Source organism: Stenella coeruleoalba (genome assembly GCF_951394435.1).
Source record: "Stenella coeruleoalba genome assembly, chromosome: 10".
Classification (NCBI taxonomy): domain Eukaryota; kingdom Metazoa; phylum Chordata; class Mammalia; order Artiodactyla; family Delphinidae; genus Stenella; species Stenella coeruleoalba.
Window position 1 is genome coordinate 84,081,199 of NC_137156.1, and position 21,870 is coordinate 84,103,068.

At 44.1% G+C, this 21,870-nt stretch overlaps 1 protein-coding gene across 8 annotated transcripts in view; it reads right to left on the reverse strand.

The window, feature by feature from the left end:
• The window catches only part of FRMD4B (FERM domain containing 4B), a 335,623-nt gene that overhangs the window by 167,535 nt on the left and 146,218 nt on the right, over positions 1-21,870 (reverse strand). The window contains exon 1 of one of the 8 annotated variants that reach the window (XM_079933820.1): positions 15,780-16,348. The exons of the other annotated variants lie outside the window; for them this stretch is intronic. Within the exon in view, the coding sequence (XP_079789946.1) occupies positions 15,780-15,941 (162 nt within the window). The 5' untranslated portion in view covers positions 15,942-16,348. Of the gene's footprint in view, positions 1-15,779; positions 16,349-21,870 lie in introns of those variants that run through there. 8 annotated transcript variants of the gene reach the window in all.

A 21,870-nucleotide genomic window follows, 5' to 3' on the forward strand; every position in this document is an offset into this window, starting at 1 on the left:
GTTCTGTCTTTTGTGTTTATTTTTACCCCAAAATCGGTCAATGACAATTCTGGGGGGGCTGTGATGTATAGGTCTACTTCACTTTTCCTACTGATGTCATAGAATCCCATGCTTTGGAGGCACTATCATTTAATTAATCATTCTCTTATTCATGTCTTCACTGGCTTGCTATTTCAAATTATGCTGCTGTGAAAATCCTTACACATATACCATCGTGTCCTTAAGATGACTTCCTGAAAATGGAAATGTCTGGTCAACGAGGGCACATATCTTACATTTTGATTGGATACAACTAAACTGTCCTACGGAAAGGTTGTAACAATTTACCAGGTTATAATTTAATTCTTCTGCTTCAAAATGTCCATCTCTTCTCTTATCCTTATTTTACGTAACTTCCTGTAGACGCGAGAGGAAGTGAGCCTCCCATTTCTAAGATTTTTCCTTTTCTTTTTTGGCCTATTTTAGTAACCAGGGCCTTTTCCTTAAACTACAGTGTATCGAATTCTTGTCATGTCCCAGACATCATTCTGAGAAGTCACAGGGCATCGTTTCACTTAAACCTGGCAGCAGTATGATGCAATATTATGTTCCCATTTCATAGCTGAGAAAACGAGGCTCAAAGGAATGAGGCATCGCGCGCTGGGTCACACAACCAGTGAGGGATGAGGCACACAGGATTAGAGTTCATATCCATCTGGCTCCAACATCCTTAGCTCCCAAAGATTATGTGCAAATCACACAAAAGAAAGTAGACAAAGCTGTTCATCTCATTACAAGTTCCATTAAAACAGACCGGGCTTCCCTGGTGGCGCAGTGGTTGAGAGTCCGCCTGCCGATGCAGGGGGTGCGGGTTCGTGCCCCGGTCCGGGAAGATCCCACGTGCTGCTGAGTGGCTGGGCCCGTGAGCCATGGCCGCTGAGCCTGCGCATCTGGAGCCTGTGCTCCACAACGGGAGAGGCCACAACAGTGCGGGGCCCGCGTACGGCAAAAAAAAAAAAAAAGAAAAAAAAGAAAAACAGACCGATGGCATTAATATTTGTAAATAATGAATGAAGCTGCTTGGGCTGAGGAAGGCAGCTGTTTCCCAGGCTGCTCCCTCCATCTTTTTCCTCACAGGTCCCTCAATTCCTTAACCAGCCGCCTCGTCCTCCTTTTTGGACGTAGTTGCTGGGGAAGAGGAGGGGGCAAGAGCTCCATTTTGAGTAATTTGCTCTACTGCTGTCTACTTAACACCCAGTACCCTCCAGTGTGACAGCCCATGCCATGGCCCCATTTCACAGACCAGTGAGCTGAGCCGAGCCAGGAGGTGACCAGGAGCTTCTACACATGACCAGGTCTCTGGTTTTCTAGTTTCTTCTTTTTTAAAACTAAGGGTAACAGATGAAGTTGTTGACCAAGCTTTCATTTGCTGAACTTCATCAAAATTGATAGTAACCTGAAAAATACAATCTACTACAGAACCTAACATATTATTGGTACTGGCTAATTACTTCAGGGTCATAATATAACTTTAGAAGTGATGTTGAAGATTGGGGGAAAAAAGCGATGTTTGGTAAATATGTTGGCTAATCGTATTATTTTCTGGAAAAACTTCAGATACAGTGATATACATATATACACATACATACATAGACACACATGCACATATATGTATGCATATTTATACATTCTCATATATACATATATATGCACACACATATATATGTCTATATGTAACTTATTTATACATTTAAATGTGACCCATTTAGCTCAGAGAAAATACACCAAAAAAAAAAAGGGAGGAAAAAAAGAAAAGGATATAATTAAATTTGATGTACTTATAACACACAATATACAGCATAAAGGTGTGGCAAACTTTTGCTATATTTGTAACCTAATGTAATGTTTGAGCCTGAAAAAAAAATTAAACTGATGCAACTTGGTGGTGAATCAATGGCACCGTTCAGACTCTGGCACTGATATCTCAAAAAAATTTTTTTGAAACTCAGAGTTGGCTTCTGAAGTTTATTAAAGGAAAAACACATTCACTAAAAAAATCTCATTTCCAAAAAGAATTTGAGAGCAAAAATCTTATGAGCTCGGCTAGAACTATATCTGGCATCAATACCTAGAAATATTAATATATAAAAATCTTAAGGAAGGAAAAAACCCCAAAATCTAAATACTATGAGCGGATGCTTAGGATTCTTCATATCCTGAACCAAACTGTTTCAAACTTAAACATTAATTTCACTGAAAAACTGGCATTGGACTATTTATTGAAAGTAAATGTACTTTGTCTTCAGGAAATATTTGAAAAATGCCTCGTATTCCTTTTTGTTCTAGAAGATTCTGATTTTGTCATCATTTGAGGTTGATAATTAGACACAATAACCAGCTCTTGTAACTCAAAGGGTCAAACTCTCTTTATATTGTCTGTGCTTGCAGAATTTTAAAAAGCCTGGACACAGCCAAAGACTTAGGGAAAGCAAGCTTTTAATTAAACACTAATGAAGACCAGAGAGAAAAAAAATATTTTCCCCCAAGAATGCAGGCAAATCCAAAGGGTCCTTCCATCCTTAGCTCCAGGGGATGGGAATGACCTGAGACAGGGTCAGAATGAAAATCGACATCCACAGAGTGCCACGAAGAGAAAGCCAGAGGTCTGAAACATCTGTCAGCATCAGTCAGGCCAAAGAGGGCACCTTCCAGACCTTAACCACAGGGATGGGCACAGGAAACAGTGATCACTTGACAGTAAGAGCTAACAAGAACTACAGAAACTGCCAACTTCCCCACCCTGGGCTGGGCACGGGCAGGGACCTGCAGATGGCTGTACACAGAAGCTGGGGTCCCTGACTGAGCCCGTTTTACAGGAACTGGAGGAAATAATCTGTTCTGCTCTCTGCAATGCTACTTCCTTAATGAAATGGCTGTCAGAGAACACAGACGAATGTAGTCTCAGTCAACGTACACTGGCTTGTGGCTATTTTCCCTAATGAAAAAGAATACACACATACACTTCAGCACACATGGCTTTGTCCTGGATGTTTCCAAAACTACATAGACTGTAAACATTCTCCTTGGACACAGTCTCCTTCCTGCTGCTTCCCCCTCCTCCAAATTCTTCGTGTCTTCCTACAGCATATGTGGCCACCACTCCAGCCCAGGTCTCCCATCGTCCCACAACTGGTCACGAGAAACAGCCTAACTGCTCTTACCCCTTCCAAAGCACCAGTCCCTTCACAGTGGCTAGAGCGAGCGTCTTAAAATGTAAAGCAGATCCCTTTGTTCATTTGGTCAAGAACTATTTCCAAAGGAGTATTAGGTTCCGGCACTGAGGATACCACAGTGAACAAAGCAAAGTTTCTGCATGCCTTCAGCTAACCTTCTGGTCGGGGAAACACAATAAGCACATAAGCAAATAAATTCCTAACGTCAGGTGGTGATGGGGTTACAGCGAAGAATAAAGCAGGATACGAGAGCAGTCAGCGGTGGCCTCTCTGTTTGGATGGTATCTGAAGAAGGACCTGCAGGCAGTGAGGGGGGGAAGCACGCCACAGGAACCTCTGGGTGACAAAGTTATAGGCAGAGAAAACGCCAAGGGCAAAGGCTCTGAGCTTGGAATGTGCTTGGCGGGGTTGAAGGAACAGTAAAGAGGTCAGCGCTGCTGGAGGACACTTAGAGAGAAAAAGAAAGTTGGAAGTTGAGACCAGAGGTTGACGCAGCTCACAGACACAAGAACAGATTAGTGGTTGCCAGGGTGGGGTTGGAGGGTGGGAGAAATGGGTGAAGGGGATCAAAAGGTACAAACTTCCTGTTATAAAATAAATAAGTCACGGGGATGTAATGTAGCACATGGCAACTATAGTTAATAATACTGTATTGTATATTTGAAAGTTGCTAAGAGAGTACATCTTAAAAGCTCTCATCACAAGAAAAGAATATTTGTAACGACGTGAGGTGATGGATGTTAACTAGACATGTTGTGATCATTGCACAATATATACAAATATCGAATCATTATGCTGTACATTTGAAACCAATATAATGTTACATGTCAACTGCACCACAGTAACCAAATAAATAAATACAGTGAATATAATGCTAATACTAATACTATTAATAATAAAAAGACCAGAGGGCTTCCCTGGTGGCTCAGTGGTTGAGAGTCCGCCTGCCGATGCAGGGGACACGGGTTCGTGCCCCGGTCCGGGAAGATCCCACATGCCGCAGAGCGGCTGGGCCCGTGAGCCATGGCCGCTGAGCCTGCGCGTCCGGAGCCTGTGTTCTGCAACGGGAGAGGCCACAGCAGTGAGAGGCCCGCGTACCGCAAAAAAAAAAGATCAGAAGTTGAGCATGTTTGCTGTGGGTAGGTGGTGGAGGAACGCAGAGAAGGGGATGCCAATTACACAGGGTCTTGTAGGTTCGGTGAGACTGGCTTTTTCTGAGTTGGGAAGTCATTAGAGGGTTCTGAACGGGACAATGACACGATCTGACTTATTTTTAACAAAATCGCTCTGGAGGCTGGGTTGGGAATAGACTATAGAGGGAAAATGGCACTAGTTATTCAGTCTCAATGAGTTTATTAATATCTGCTCTAGTTATTCAGTCTCAGTGAGTTTATTAATACCTGCTCTGGCTACAGGTTTTGGTAGAGGCAGAGATTAGAGACTGGGAAAGTCCTAGGAAGGACTCCATGAAAGCAAATGTAGAAAAGGAAGAGGCTGAATGGTTTGCAGACTAAGCCCATTCCATGCAACGGCTGAGGGAATGGAACTTGGATTTACACAGATCTGAGCTCCCCCTCTTTGCACTCGGCTAAGTGACTTGACAGCGCTAAACAATTTCCACATCTGCCACATGGGTTTCATAGTACCTATTTCATGTCGTTGTTAGGAGAACTAAGTGAAATGGTGAAAATGAAATGCTTAGGGAATAGGGAATTCAGTGGTTAGGATGCAGCGCTTTCACTGCTAAGGGGCCGGGTTCGATCCCTGGTCAGGGAACTAAGATCCCGCAAGCCGTGCAGCACGGCCGAAAAAAATGCTTCGCACTGTTTGACAACATAGAAAATGTTCATTAAGTAGAAATGACACTTCTTAACCGCTGACTGTGAGCCAGGCACCCTAGCGAGACCTTTATTACATGATCTTGTGTTGTCCTCTCAACAACCCTGAGCGGCAGGCACTATTACCATCCCCATCACATATGTGAGAAAAGGAGGCATCAAGAGATCATGTAACTTGCCCACGTCACACAGCTAGTAAATGTGGGTGTTTGGGCTTAATTCCTGGTCACAGTTTGCACTTATCACAACTAGCATGACAACTTTAGGCTTAGGATCAACTCTGTGAAGGGATCCAAATGGTTACCTTTTCTCAATCCATGTCATTTCTAACTTTTACACCAAACTTAAAATGTAGATCTTATTTTATCTTTTGTATAAGAAACAAGCTCAGAGCAATTAAGTAGCGTGGCTCAAGGTCACACAGCTGGTAAGTGATGAAGCCTTGATTTGTTACCCAGGTCCAACTGACTAAAGCCCATTCTATTGCCCTATTTTGTCAAGGCTCTTTTCTTTCTTAGCTAATAAGCATCTAATCAAAGTTTAATGAGACTGACTAATTCCTGTAAAAATATTTGCTGGCTACACTACCCAAGGGTAGCACGATGCCTATAATAACAGGGTCTCCTTGGCCGTTGCAAATTCAAGAGTCATATCAGAAGAAAGCTTATACAGATGAGAAAGACAGCAGTCAGTGGGGACCCAGGGCCTTTATGCATGAGAGTCTAGGGCTCTTAAGGAGTGGGGCTCAGGGTAGAGAGGGAGAAAGTTTAATGGCTTTCTGTTGGAGAGACAGAAATAAAACAACTAAACAGTTGTGAGAATCTTTGCTTTCGTAGAATAAACCAAAAAGACAACAGCATTAGCATGCCAGGGTCTCCTGATAAAATGCTGTGCCATGAAACCATGTGAGCGCAACGTCTCTGTGCCGTGGTCAGTGGGCCCCTTTCCTGCTTGCTACATTAGACTATAGTTCTTAATCCAGAGGGGAGGGGAGGAAGGAGGAGACAAGGCTTCTGCAGATTTTAGAAGCTCCAAAGGTTATGCATATGCGTAAGTGGTAGAGCACTGCACAGATGAAGATAATTATTCATGAGGGATTCATCCATCCATCCAACCATCAATCCACCCATTAATCTATCCATCCAACCATCTGCCCATCTGTCCATCCATCCACACCTTTGTCCATCCACCCATCCATCCAAGCATCCACACATATATCTAACACTGTTTTCAGTGCTTTTAAATATTAGTGCACTTGATTTTTATAACAATCCCAGAAGCATAACTCTTTAAGGGAGGTCCATAATTAACTATTTTATGGCAAAAAAAATTTAATGAGAAAAATCTCAGAGAACTCACATGGCTAACGAAAGGTGAGTTAGGATTTGAATTCAGGAAGTTTATAGACTTCATTTTTAAGCACTCAGCTATGTTTTCACCCAATGTTGATTGAGCAAATAAGTAAATAAATGAGATACTATCTTTATGTATCTCTCTAATAAATAAAGCAGCAAGTCAGTGGCAAGAGGCTAAGCACTGGAGTCAGCTAGAGCTCTGTTCAAATTCCAGCATCATGTTTTATTAGCTAATAAGTATATAAAACCAATAAAGTGGGATTTATGATATCATTTTGAAGTGTTATTATAAGGACAGAAATAAGGCACAACATCTAATAAAGCTAAAAACCTAGCAAGTCTCCCTTTTCGTATATACCCTAGAGCAGGGGTCCTCAACCCCCGGGACTGCTACCAGTCCGTGGCCTGTTAGGAACCGGGCCGCACAGCAGGAGGTGAGTGGCGGGTGAGCAAGAAGCTTCATCTGTATTTACAGCTGCTCCCCATCGCTCGCGTTACCACCTGAGCTCCGCCTCCTGTCAGATCAGCATGGGCATTAGATTCTCGTAGGACCGTGAACCCTACTGCGAACTGCGCATGCCAGGGATGTAGGTTGCGTACTCCTTATGAGAATCTAATGCCTGATGATCTGAGGTGGAGCTGAGCCAGTGATGCTAGAGCTGGGGAGCGGCTGCAAATACAGGTTATCATTAGCAGAGAGGTTTGACTGCACAGAGACCGTAATAAATCAATTGCTCGCAGACTCATATCAAAACCCTATCAATGAGTGGTGAGTGAACACAAGCTCAGGGCTCCCACTGATTCTGCATTACGGTGAGTTGTATAATTATTTCATTATATATTACAATGTAATAGTAATAGAAATAAAGTGCACAATAAATGTAATGGGCTTGAGTCATCCCGAAACGATCCACCCTGCCCCGGTCCATGGAAAAATTGTCTTCCATGAAACCGGTCCCTGGTGCCAGAAAGGTTGGGGACCGCTGCCCTAGAGAAGCTCTTGCTCACAAGCACAAAGAGACAATACAAAAATTTCAGTGTAGTATCTTGGGACACTGAAAATTTGTAAGCAACCTAAATGCCCATCAACAAGAGATTGGTATGTTTAATGCAATGGAATATGAGGGTTAAAATGACTTTAGAGATAAATTCCAAAAGCCTATTGAGAGAAAAATAAGGTAGCAGAATGACACATCCTTAAATAAATTTTACAGACACGAAAATAATATATATTGTTTATAGATACAAACACATGTGGCAAAATGATGAAAATATGCCTGGGAATGAAAAACACGAATTTCAGAACAAGACTATTTTTAGGGAGAAAGGAAAGGTATAAAGGTGGTTTCAACTGATTCTGTAAAATTTTATTATATACAAAAAAAGTATCTGGAGCAAACATGGCAAAATGTTGAGATGCCTTAAAACTGAGTGGTGGGTGCATGGGTTTTTACCTATATTATCCTTTATGTTTTTGTATATTGAAATCTTCCCCAAATGATATCTTTCTTAAAAAAAGATAATACACGTAAAGTGCCAAGCACAAGGCACAGCACAAAGCAGTTACTTAATAATTAGCAGCTATTAGTCAAGTCAAGACACTAAGACTGTATAAAAGCCCTAGTTAAGGAGAAAATAGTTATTTAAGCAATGCGCTTTGCCCAAACACAAAATTCAAGAAACTAAAAATGATCAGGACATTAGGGGAAAACGGTACTGTTTAATTTACCATAGTTACCAGCTCTTTCATGGCAAAACTTTATTTCAAGGATGCCAGAATTTTTATCTTTTCTGTATGTACGTATACACACACATGTATGTAATTACTTATGGATATTAATTTCAATTTTTTATCCCATTTGATCATTCACACTTTTCCATAACAACCAAATTGGACATCACAAATATAACATTCAGAACAAACGTAAGTAGGGGACGAACAGGAAGTTATTTCACGCTGCAGCTCCACCAAGAAAAGACAGAAGGAGGAAAACAAACACCAACTTGACAAGGCAGGAGAGTCTATCCTTAACTTGGTGTTTTCCAAGCTGTACAACAAAGGTTCAAAAATGCTTTTTAGAGATCCTGAGACTGATCTGTTGATCTTAAATCATACAGTCTTTTAGAAATTTATTGATGCCAAGTGATGGACTCAAACATTAAGACAGTTTTCTTTCTCACTTTGCGGTATCTGAGCATCCCAATTTCCTGCCATAAAATCCTAGTCTTTGGTTACCTGAAAATGTAGAAGATGAATTTCCTCAGTGATAAGTGGACTCATATGTCATTTATCAACCAAGTCTTTGCTTCTTTCTGTATGTGTTGCTACTATGAACTGACTCTGTGGTTGCCCAACTCCTTCAACAGAATGTAGGATCTAGCTGGGAGACCGCCCTGATTGTCAGGCCATGTTTTAAACCTAGATCCTACATCCTTCACATCAATGCAATCCTTACTCTATTTCCTTCCCGCTGGCCCTGCTGCAGTCCAGGCTTTGATGTGAATACCTGTTGGGCAGACATTTGTAGAAGATGCAGTGTGATGAGCTGCCCAGACTTATTGCATCAGCTGTCTGGATTTTTCTGAGCTCTTAGCCCCTCTGGGAACTGCTGTTCCTTAAAGAGAGCTGCCTACTTCAAGGTCACACCGCTTATACAAGGGCAGCCCATCTCTAATGAGGCTTGATGAAGGTTGGGGGGAAATCCAGCCCTCTCCTTCCAACTGCGGACAACTCTCAGCTTCAGGGCTACCTGTGAGGTCAGCTGAGGTCTTTGTTGAGCCTGAACTGTCACCCAATCTCTCCCTCTGCTCAGTCCTACTTCTTTCTATTCCCTTCTACACTGTTGATCCTCAGAGCACTCTCCAGTAAACTTCCTGCTTGTTAATCTCTGTTTCAGAGTCTGCTTCCTAAGGAACCAGATCTGCACCAGCATTCACGCTGTTCCATGGAAGGACTGCTTTTCCTGCCCCCTGTGGTTGAGTGAGTGACATGACCAGCTCTGACCAATGTCTTGAGACAAGTGACGTGAGCTACTTAGAGGCCAAGCATTGCATTGCCAATGCAAAGCCCTGAAAAGCTCTTCACTCTCTATCATGGCAACTGGCAATGTTCCGGAACATTCTGTGAGCCTGAGTGACAGTGATGAGCAGAGCTTCCAGCCAACCTGTGAATGGACAGGTAGTGTAAACCAAAAATAAACCTTTATTTCTTTAACCCGTTAGGATCCTGGGGCTGTTTGCTGCCGCAGTAAAATCTATCCTATCCTGAGTAACACACTGACATCACCACAGGCCTCCTAACTTCCTCCCCTGTCCTGCCTCCACTATGCCACCCTCTTCCAAATCTATCAGCTTCACCATTACCAGGGACAGTTCTAACTTAACCTGTCCCCCACCCCCAAAGTTCTGAAGAAAAACATCAAATCCTAATCTTAAAATAAAAGATCATTCAAGTTGAATGTTATTCTCAATTAAAATCTGCCTGTCTGGGCTTTCCTGGTGGCGCAGTGGTTGGGAGTCCACCTGCCGAAGCAGGGGACACGGGTTCGTGCCCCGGTCCGGGAAGATCCCACATGCCGCAGAGCAGCTGGGCCCGTGAGCCATGGCCGCTGAGCTTGCGCGTCCGGAGCCTGTGCTCCACGACGGGAGAGGCCACAACAGTGAGGGGCCCACGTACCGCAAAAAAAAAATAAATAAATCTGCCTGTCTGTCTATGACTTTGACTCCGTCTGTCTCTTTCTTTCCTCATCAGCCTTAAAAAACTCTTTATAACACGCACCCCCACCGACCAGAGCCTTGTTTCCTCATGCCTGAAATGCACGTCTGCCTTTCTTAGTCTATCTAACTCTTACTTGTCCTTCCGACTTCTGCCTGAGAATCACCCCTGTAGGAAGCTTCCTTGGCTTCCACGCCCTCCCCTTTTGCTTCACTCCTGTCTGACGGAAACTCCCTTCACTGTGCACCTAGAGGACCCAGGTAAAGCCCTTGCACAGAGGTTATTTTCTTAACTGTCTCCCTACTTGACAACAGATTCCTTGAGGGCAGGAAATAATCTATTTGACTTTGTGTTGCTAACACCTTGGCATAACAACTGGGACACGGTAAGCACCTGATAATTATTTTATGTATGAATAAACGGACAAATGAATCAATCGATCTATAACTCCAATCATGTTCTACAATGCAGGACCTAGTAAAGGTAAACTTAACACTGATCCTGAATATTTGTTTATTAATTTCCTAGTGACTGGGTTTTTTAAGAGAAAATTCTTCCATATTCCTTCAAGTTCTATTTTTCCATGACTGAATTCTAAACTTTCCTTCTTCTAGCATTCTCTGCCCAACATATTGTTTTTGTCTAGTCTGGAGATTGGCAAACTTTCTCTGTAAAGAGCCCGATAGTAAATATTTTCGGCTGTGTGGCCAATACAGTCTTTGTATCAACTATTCAACTCTAAGTAGCTGAGTGACAACTACTCAATTCTGCCATTGTAGTTTGAAAGCAGCCATGGACAACGTGTAAATGAATGAGCAGGGCTGCATGCCAATAAAACTTTATTTACAAAACCAGGAGGTAGGCCAGTTTTCTCCTGTGCATTGTATTGGGTTGGCCGAAAAACCCAAACAAACTTTATGGCGAACCCAATAACTTGTCAGCCTCCCTTCTAGTCTGTATAATTCAGGAGGCTGTGGAGAGTGGAGGGCGGGGGCAAGCAAAGGATATACGGTTTGAAATGTACACAGGTCACTGAAGGCTCAATAAAGGATTGCCATTTGGGGGACTTGGTCTTTCATAACCAATGCAGTGGGATGAAAAGTTCAGGTGTTACCAATTTATGAATCATCAGAGTCTTGGAATATAAAGAGATTATCTCCTTAGAGACCCTACTGCTAGCTCCTGTGACCTCCTAGATTTTTTGTATGGGCCTTAAAAAAATCGTGGGTTTACTGCGTAGAACACAAGCTCAGATACCCAAGGTCCACCCTACATCCACTGCTGTGGGAGATTCCACAGTCTCTCTCACGGAACATCTTTACGTGCAAAGATGGAAATTCAGTTTCCACAGAACTAGTCTCACTTATAAAAACAACAGTAAAACCCTAAGCTACCCTTTATCGAGTACCTTCTATGGGTCTGGTGTTAAGCCCTTTGCATATCCAAGAGCTAACATTTACTGAGTACTCGCTTGTGCCACGCAGAGCACTCAGTATTATACACACAATCTCATGAATTTTTTACACTACCCATAATGCCAGGACTACAGTTCTCCCCTCTTACCCAGGAGGGAATGGGGTTCAGAGAGAAAAAGCAATTTGCTCAAGGTCAGATCTGCTCAATTTTGAGCAAACAGCCTCTGCTGTGATCTGCCCGGCACGCCACCCCTCACTGCCAGCTACCTGTGCAGTGGAACTGACCCAGCCTCTTATGGTCCCTTAAGTACCCTAGATTCTGTTCAAGTTGCCCCTACTGGGGGCGATTACTCCATTCAGGGTTTGCAAGAAATTCTACCTTTGAGACGTTGGAGATGAAGGGAAAACTTAATTCCAAGTAACAAACTGAGGGCTTCATTCGACCGTGTCACACTTGATAGAAAGCAAAGGGTGTTGATCCTTTTTCAACAACATTCTTCCATCATTTTCCACCTCAACTGTTTGTTAAATCTATTTAATTGTGATAACGCAACCCATCCGGGCAAGATAAAAGCAGGAGAGATATATCAGCTTTTAATATTCAGCCCTAAGTGGAAGGTGAATGTCCCATGTCTGCTACTCCAACCACATTCAAACCTTCACTCATCAAGTGAGTCTTTGTTAGAAGGCAGCCTCAGTCTGCTTTTTATTTAGTCACATGACTACAGAAATGCCTTATAGCTAGTATCTTAATTATTCATGGTTTCTGGCAAATTAAGTCTCTTGCCTCTCCAATATCTAGAAATGGAGGAAGTGTTCAATTCCAAAGAACTTATGTCTTCCCGGCCGTGCCGGCGAGGCAATAATGTGGTTGTCAAGTTCCTTATGAATAGGCAGAGATCTTATTTCACTTATAGTATATGAATAAACAAAACACCCCCGGGGACTGTCAGGTATTTCGTGTAATGGATATCTCCCACCCCACCCTTTCTCTCTAGAGTGATTGAATCCTGGGTTTTTTTTTTACAAACAAGACTATTCAGACTAGAAGCAAGAAATTGACACCTTTTTATCATCAAGATGATAAAAAATTGGGTTCAATAAAATATGTAACCCTGTGGTGTTTCCAATTCACATGCCAGAAACTTGAGCAGTATAATGGAACATTCCTCTCTGTTTTAGAATTCATAATTATGGGATAGCAATGCTGGTATTCTAATGATGGGCCCCCTAACCCCCTAACTCAAATAAATTACTGTTGCGAAATACTTACAAATGTATTTGTGCATCAATCTTTGTACTTATCTTGAAAAATAATCATTTTATTTAAACAGCATAAGAATCTCATTATCTGAGATTCTAATAATGCAGATACAGTGGACACTGCATCCCTCCCCCCATTGCCTGGCAGCCATGTGGTCTGGGCGGGGCCAACCTCACTGCCAGGCTTCAGAAATGGGTCTGCACTGGCCTAAGCCAATCAATGTAATTCAGGGTCTCTCAACCTTTGTATTCGTTATCACTCCCTTAAGGAGCCTCTGAAGATATTTTTTTGTTTGCTAGCCACCTCACTCCCCCCAAAATTCTAACGCCATAAGTACACTGTAGATCTGTTTATGTATACCTGTGCTTTGTACATAAAGACTTAAGATTTTTTTTTGCCCCCCCTCCCATCCTTACGAAATGATTTTTGCCTGTTGGGGGCCATATCATTCCCTTTGAGAATGCATGAATTACAATCCCATTCCCTGTGCCAATCAGTGCATGGCATTGCCGGTGGGCACATACCCTAAACTGACCCATCAGAGGGCAAACCGGGGAATTTTTTTTGAGAGTTGGTGCCTTTGAAACATTCTCTTTCTTTCTATATGGGTTGATACATGGGTCTAAGCCCCAGAACTGCTTTAGCTGTCTGCTATCATGAGGAAAGAAACCAGCTGAAGATACATGAACAAGACAGGATTGACAGAATCATGGGGAACAACTATAGTGCCCTGATCCTACTGCTAGATTTTTCAGTTGCATCCAAAGTCCCTACTTTTTATTCTGTAGGTTAATTTGAGTTCATTTTCCTATTACAATAAAAATACCCCAACTGATAGAGCAGATAACATTTACTGAATGTTTCCTAAGCTCTTGGTACTGTCAATTAATTTTAATATCAACCTCTGTGGTTAGTACTATTGTATTTCTCATTTTATAAACAATGAAACTAAAGCACAGTAAAATTAAGTAACTCATCCATGATCATACACAGGCAGAGGTAGGATTTATCCTATCCTCTGTCTATTTAACTTGGAGTATAAGGTATTAACCACTTTATTTTACTGCCATTCTGTTCTATACAATTTACGTTAGTACCTTCTTGTTGAAATTTGAAAGGCATTAAAGGAAACGGTATTTCTTTGCTAACAACTATGTTGTACAATTTAAAAATCTAGAGTTCTCTCAAGTTTTAAAATATTTTCAAGTTTTCTCCAAAGACACAAACCTTGGAGATCATTTTCTGCTTAAGACTCAATACTCATAAAATGGCCATGGTTGTTTTAGATGTTCCCTCTTATCATTATGAGAGAGTACTGGCTCAGCCACTATCCATTTTACGGAAGAGAAAACCTGTCGTTCAGTAGGTTAGTCCTTCAAGTTGCTGTTCTGCTTAAAAATAATTATTGATCAACCTTGTAAAGATCTCGTGGGGTCTCAGGTTTCTGGAAGCGTCATTTTTGAATTGGTCACTACCAGTAGAAGAGGTAAGCCATAAGTCCCCTGAGCCTTTGGGGAGAGCGGCATGAAGGCTGAATGGTTGGCCACAGTGCTTGTGCTCTCCTTTTGAAAGTTTCTCAAATGTTAAAAAGTGAAAACAAAAGTGTATCAGGGCCACTTCTCCTACAGACCAAACTGAACAATGATTTCCCAAAAAAGAAAAAGGCTGAGGCAGACACACCTCTGGCTCCAAAAAGCTAGGTGATCTGGGTAATGTGGCCAGATGGGCTATATCCACAGCTCCATAATCCTCTCAAACCACCACATGCTGCCCCGGTTCTCCACCTGGCTTTTGGATTCTTTCAAAACGCAAGACATCTCAGACATGTTATCCAAAGCAGGAGTCGGGAAAGCACAAAGTATAATGTTCCTCACATTTTAACAAGGATGATACGGATGTCAGGGATGACAAGGGGACGCTGATTTTTTAAATGCCCACAGTTTAACCGCAGGTGCCGGTCTTTTCATTTTGCCTGACTGATGGAAGACAATGGCTTATCAACACCAGAAGCTTGATCACATATAGGACTCAATACAATGCGATATGAATCATAGCCATATGGAGAATGTGGTCAGAGTAGGGAGAATCCAAGAACTGCAACAAAGCTAATTCTACATCACAGGAAAGAAAACGTGCCACTATATTCTATAGTAAACACCGGGTGTAATCTTCCTAAAGGCAATGTAGATTATTTTTTAAACCTGAAAAATATTAACAACCAAAGCACAGGACCTTTAAATCCACAAACGACTGTTTAAAAAATATGAAGGGAAGCTGTAGCCCCAGAGAGACTGAGCAAAGTTGCTGCATTTTTTGCCTGCAGGATGGGACCTAGCAGAGAAATAAAGAGGCTGTGTTATACCACAGGGAGTAAATCCAAACGTAAGCATTCCAACGCTCAGCCAGGCCACCCCTCCCTTCCCCAGCCCGTCATCCTCCTGCAAAGTGTTCACAATTTGCTGTCCTTCCTTCCAAAAGCCAAGTAGACACAATCAGCTTTTCCTGGCTCTGCCTTGCAAGTTGGGGCTGCCCGAAGGAAAGCTGAAATAAAATCAAAGGGAAGAATGCAAATCCATTCAGACCCTTCTGACCATAAACTGGTGTGAAATCCTTGCTCCGTGAAATGCCTACCTTCACCCCAATGAAATGAAAAAGAAGGAATCATGTGAATGTCAAGAGTTGCTCCCTGCAGACGCTCTGCTGCTAAGATACACCATCACTCGCTAATAGATGTCTGCAAAGCCAGGGGCTAATTCACAAGTGCCCCCATGCCCGATGGGGAAAATTCACAAGCTCTGTCAGGCAACGGTTACCCACAGCTGCTGAGCTTTTGACCCAAGAGGCGAGCAGCCCGATAGGAGTTGAAAAAGAGAGCGGTGGAAGGAGAGGGACAATGAAATCATACAGGTGGAACCAACCGGCTTCCCACGAGCGCCAGGCATCCCGCTAGGGCCCTCAGGCGCCGCGGTCCCCGGCTCACCTGGTACACGTCCCGCAGTCCGCACCACGTCCGCAGCACCTGGTGGCAAGCCCGCAGCCTCTCTGTGTACCATCTCCGCAGCGTGGACACGGTCAAGTTCCACACGAAGCGGCTGCCGCTGAAGAGCAGGTCCTCCACTCCGCACATGAACACCGAGGCCATGCCTCCTCAGTCCCTCTGAACCCAGGCAGGGGGTGGGGTGCCGGCGGCTCCCGCAGCTGCAGCGCTGCGAGCCCGATCGCAGCGGCCCCACCGCCTGGGCTCCCGACGCCGGCTTCTGTGGACCGCCGGGGGTCAAGCCTTCCCCCAAACTGGTCTTTCACGGTGCGTGCTGGCCTGGCTCCGGCGGCATGCCCCGAGATTGGGCGCCCGCCAACCAACGGCTGCGGCGGGCACACAGAAGCCCAGTGTCCACCCCGCCCTCTCGCTGGCGGCGCCGAGCGAGCTGCGCTAAGCTCCGCCAGGCGAGCCCTCGGCGCTCCCGGGTCGCTGGAAGCCCGGGCCGGCGAGGACTCCCCCTGGCGCTCCCCGAGTGCGCTGGGCAGCGGGGGGAGTGGAGCAACTCTTTGCAGGCAGACGAGAGCGCTGCATTTCAGCGCACTGGGCTTGCACGTCCTGCACACACCACACACGCGCGCGCGCACACACACACCAGCCCCAATCTCCGAATCCGCTTTGGGAAGCACCTTACTTTACACTACAGGGTCTTTGCTTGGCCTCTGTTCACATGATAAATATCTCTGGGCAGCCACAGATACAGGAGGAAAAAAAAAAATCCTCCGAAGCAGCCCTTTGGACCCCACTCGGGGGGTACAGCCCTGAGTGTTTCCTTGTGCTTCACCAAGAGGTGAAGATAACAGTCTCTGAGCAACAGCGTGTGCGTGACTGCAGAACCTGCCTTCGCTCCTAACTTGAGGGTCTCAGAGAAAATGACAACCTGCCTACTGTTGCCAGCCGGAAAGCAGGATCGCACACCCCGCACACTGTGCTAATTCCAACGCAGCAGTCAGTTCATGAGAAACACAAAGAGCGTTCTTGGTCTCTGGCAAATAGCTTCCAGTTAGTATCTGCTGGGAAACAGAAGCTCACAAGAGATTCCTTGGTTCGGTTCTGGAAAATTCAGCTTCTGGACATGTGTAGCAGCAGCTGCTAGCACAAACCTGCACAGATAGTTTATTCTCGACTCAAAACCAAAGGAAGGTGTTCCACCACTCACAGTCACCAAATAATTAATGTTTTGTTTTTTTAAAGTTCTCCCCCAGGAACTGATATTGCCAAAGGCATGTGCAAAACAGAGCCCAAGGAGTCCCACATGCCACCAGGCTCTATTTTCCTTTGGAATATGTGTAGATTTCGGTCCCAAATAATTGTAAAACATTGCTCACAGCAAAAGTACTGCAGCAAATTTCAGGATGTTGTTTCTTCCTGAATCCATCTGTAGGACAATCATCTGTATTTTACTGGCAGTTTCACACCTAGGCTGTTATCTGTGCTATTAAGTGGCAGAAAGGTAAAAGTGCCAAAGCTTTTCTCCCGAACTAGCTCAGAAGGCTTCAGAAGAGATTATCGACAAGTAAATCAGCTTTATTTCAGGTTTCAAATGTGCCTTTGGAATCTTAATTCAGGTGAAAGTCACCCGGTGAAAAGAGAACACAAAAATCTGTCCTCAAAGCGCCTACTGTTTTCAAAGTGACCATAATTGGGAAACTCTTAAAAGATGTTTCTTTTCTTACTTTTTACTTCTTTTATTACTAATGAAATTGCCTAAGAGTTTTTTTGTTGAATTAGTTAATAGGACAAAAGACCCGATCCAAGATTTGCAAACCTTTCTTCACAGTAAATCTGCTCCATGTGTTCCTTAGTATTAGCACTCTGATATTTTCCAAGATAATGGTCACAGTGTTTACACAGAATCAGAAAATACTAGGTCCCACTGAGTCAAAAGACAATGAACCAAGTACACTTTGAAAATGAAATGTCATCCTAATGGAAAACTACCGAACTTCAAAACTGGCTTACGAGTATGAGTGGATGATGGTGGTACATTTACTATTCTTTTTAATGATGCAGTGAGACCGTGTTCTCGGAAATCGGCAGCCAAGGGAATACCGAATAAAACCTACGACAGGTCATTTATCTCCGTCTCATGACACTATTCTCTCACAAGAGATGCTCTAGAAACACCATGGCTATTATCTGTGCATAGGCCTAATGTCAGTGGTCAATTCCAACTTCAGTGGTTTGCATTCAAGGTTTTCAAAGTCAGTGCTTACACTATTTTCTAGAAAAATTGGATGTGGCAGAACAGGGGTCCTCAAAGTGTAGTCCCTGAACTGGCAGCATCAACATCACCTGGGAACTTGTTAGAGATACAAGTTCTTGGGCCCCCTCCAGAATCAGGGTGCGGTCAGGGATCTGAGGTTTCACTTGGCTTCTGGGGGATTCTGACTCTAAAGATGGAGAAGCGCTATTGCAGGGCATGGGCATTAGGTGCTAAGTGTCCTAAGAGACTTAACTCCCTGCTCCTTAAAATAAATAAATAAATAAATACATTTACTTATTTTTTTTTTTAAAAAGACCTGTGGCACTTTGTAAAAGCTCCTTAAAGCCACAAAGCCTCAGTGTACTCATCTATAAAACAGGGATAATATCAGAATCTACTACATAGCAACTGGGGAAAGATTAAGTAAAATATGCTGTATAAATTGTTCAGTATATGGCTGGCAAAAAGTGAGCGCCCAAAGAAAACAATGATCACCACCACCAAAATCAGGAATTGTTTCATTTTTTTGGTACCTAGGTAAAACAGTATTCGTAAAATGTGTTTTAAAAAAAATTTCAACTAATTATCTACATCTGTTTTCCTATCCCTTTCTGTGTGTTGGAGGTTAAAGTTGACTTGTTTTTGAAGGAGCAGTTCTTTCACTTTCTTCAAGTTCCCCAAAAAATTCTTTAGAGCTAGCTCTTCTCCATCACACAGCCAGCCTTTCTTGAGGACCCGGAGAAGCAGGAGATGCTCCAAGCTAGATGCAAGATAAGAAAAGACATTTTCTTCCCACCAATATAAACATGGACGCTTCTTCTTATCCAAACAGCTTTCTTCTCCTGCAGCAGGAGAAGTTCAAAGCTCTAGGCAGAGATAGCTTTTAGAGGGAAGGAAAAGTAAGTTCTTCACACCAGGGGCCGACAGTGGGTGGCAACTGAACCCAGGCGTGGAGCAGTGGAGAAAAGAGCCACCCAATTGCGGCATCTTTCTGAAAATGGACAAGCCACGTGGCACAAACCAGATCCCAGACACACACCCTTGAAGCTGGTCTAAAATTTCCTGTGGAAAGGGAGATAAATCAAGCTGTCTTCAAAATTATCTTGCCTTTTCTTTTTCTTTTTTTTTTTTTTAATTTAAGAAGAGGATTTTTTTTTTCCTCTACAGCATCAGAGTTCCCTGCAATACACTGTAATTTCCTGCAGCTCTCTCTGGAGGCTTAAAAAGATGCTTCAGGTGACAGCACGGCTCATACTCCTGGGAGTTCTGCTGCAGACGTAAAAGAGAAATTGTCATTATCCCCGAGGCTCCCGTAGGTTCTCCTCTGAGCAATCCGCAGGAAGAAGAGCACAGTGCTAAGAAGACAGCACAAAATGCTAACCCCTGTCTCTAGAAAGAGATAAGCAGTTCTATCGCAGCGGCTTCCAGGGGTCCCCTCTGCCCATCAAAAAGACAGAGTCCATCGAATGCCTGTGGATATTTTTAAAACTCTCCTCTCTCCATAGCTGAAGAGCCAGTGTGGCTAAATTCTGCCAGGCCACGTCTGACACAGGGCTTGAGGGGGACGAAAACAAGGTCTGGTTCGGTGGCTCTCAATCAGGGGCAATTTTGCAACCCTGTCTACAAACGCATTTTTGGTTGTCACACCTCGGGGATGCTAGTGGCGTCTAGTGGGTAGAGGGATGCTGGTAAACATCCTACAGTGCCCAGGGCAGCCTCCACGACAAAGAACTCTCCTGCCCCAAATGTCAGTGGTGTGGAGACTGAGGAACCTTGGTCTAGTTCAACCCCACAGCCTGCTCTTCCTCTCAGAGGACTGGTGGGGAAACATTCTTCCCTCTTGATGTTTTCTACCAAAAGGCAGACTAGAGATGCAACAATCACTCTATAATGGTATTCACATACTCACCAAGAGCCGTAATGGACTCAAAGCCCATCGAGAAGGAACTGGAATGACATTTCCTATCATTTACACCTACCTTTTTTTTTTTGGATATTTATCATAAAAATAAGAAATAGTCATTTTCACCATAAGCTATATATCTTTTGGCACTTTAATTTTTGGCCTTATCATTTCCTTTAAATCACAGGCTGCTTAGTAGGGCTGAAGGCTTTCTTTGGCACATGACAAAAACAATTCCCCCTATATCAACCCCAAGGTGGAATGCTGATGCCTCCAGTGGGCCTTGAGTTGCTACAGAAGTCTCTCATCGCCTCAAAAGGGGCAAAGGTGCCCCCTTTGGTCCACTTTTCACTGCTAGACTGTCAACTTCTTTCTTTAATATACAATACTCTTTATTGTAAATTCCATATAGCCAATTAATCAGTAAGTCAAAGAAGGCTTTCACTGATTTTTTAAAATATTTATTTATTTTGCTGTGTCGGGTCTTAGTGGCGGCACGCGGGGTATTTTGTTTTGGCACGCAGGCTCAGTAGTTGTGGCACGCAGGCTCAGTAGTTGCGGCACGCAGGCTCAGTAGTTGTGGCACGCAGGCTGAGTAGTTGCGGCACGCAGGCTTTGTTGCCCCGTGTCACGTGGGATCTTAGTTCCCCGACCAGAGATCGAACCTGCATCCCCTGCATTGGAAGGCGGATTCTTAACGACTGGACCACCAAGGAAGTCCCCAGACTGTCAGTTTTCTGAGGAGTGCCTACAGGTGAGTGGAGGCGGATGGTCCCTCCTTGTGCAGGAGTGTACCCCACGCACTGGAAAATGTTTAGTGACCTTGGGCTCTGCTCACTACACGCCAGTGGTGTCCCCAGTCATTATGACATCAACAACAAAAAGCACCTCCACACACTTCCAATTACTCCAGGTGGGGTGGTAGCCAAGTCCACTCAGAAACCACTGGCAGAAGTAGGGAAAACGCCTTATTCATATTTGTTCCCCCAGTGGCTGGCACATAACAGGCCATCAATCAATGGTTCTTGACCTGACAAATGAATGACTCTTTGTCTCAAGCGTGAATATAGAAAGAAGTTCATCCATTTCCAAAACACACTCTTGTTCATTAAAAAATTACGTATTGAGTTTGCAGTACGTGTCAGGCAGGGAACTGAGTACTTAGAACACACCAGGCAAAACAGAGAGGATTTCTGTCTAAGTGGGTCTTAGAGAAGGGAGAGAAAGGCAGACATCTGAACAAGTAATATAGAAGAAGCAGGCAGAGCCTCACAGGGTTATAAAAGAGACATGTGATGGAAGCTGGGGGCAGGGGAGGACCAGGGAAGGCCTCACTGAGGATGTGACACTGTGACACCGCAGCTGAGACCTGAAGGCTGAGGAGGGCGGAGCCAGGTGACAGGAGAGGGGGGACACAATAGTGGTCCAAGGTGGCATGAGCTGTAAGAATGAGGGCTCCATGGCTCTATAGCAAGAGGGATCTCAGACTCGTGGGACTTGAGGGGAAGGGTGAGAGAGAGCGCTTGAGAAGCAGAAGAGCACGGAAGCCCAGCTGCAAGGCAGCTGCAAAATTCCAAGGGTGACAAGGAAGGGCTTACCTAGGAATGGCTACATAATAAAGTCAACAGGTCCCCCGGAACAGGGCTTCAATATGCACATGGGGTGAGAGTTTGGTGGGCAAAGGTGCCCTTTTCAACGCAAGCACCTCTTGTGGCCTCTGGGAGGACTGCCCAGCTGTGCAGAGGCAGTCTACCCCAACAGGGGGTCTGCATGCCCCTCCCCACTTCTACATCTTGCCCCAAGGAGAAGGCAGGAGGGCCAGTGGGACACAAGTTCTGCTTCAATCTCACTTGAGCCAAAGGCAAAGTGTTCTTGTTCCTCCCTCCTCTCCTGCTTTTTTTCTCTCTTCCCTTCCTCGGGCTGAG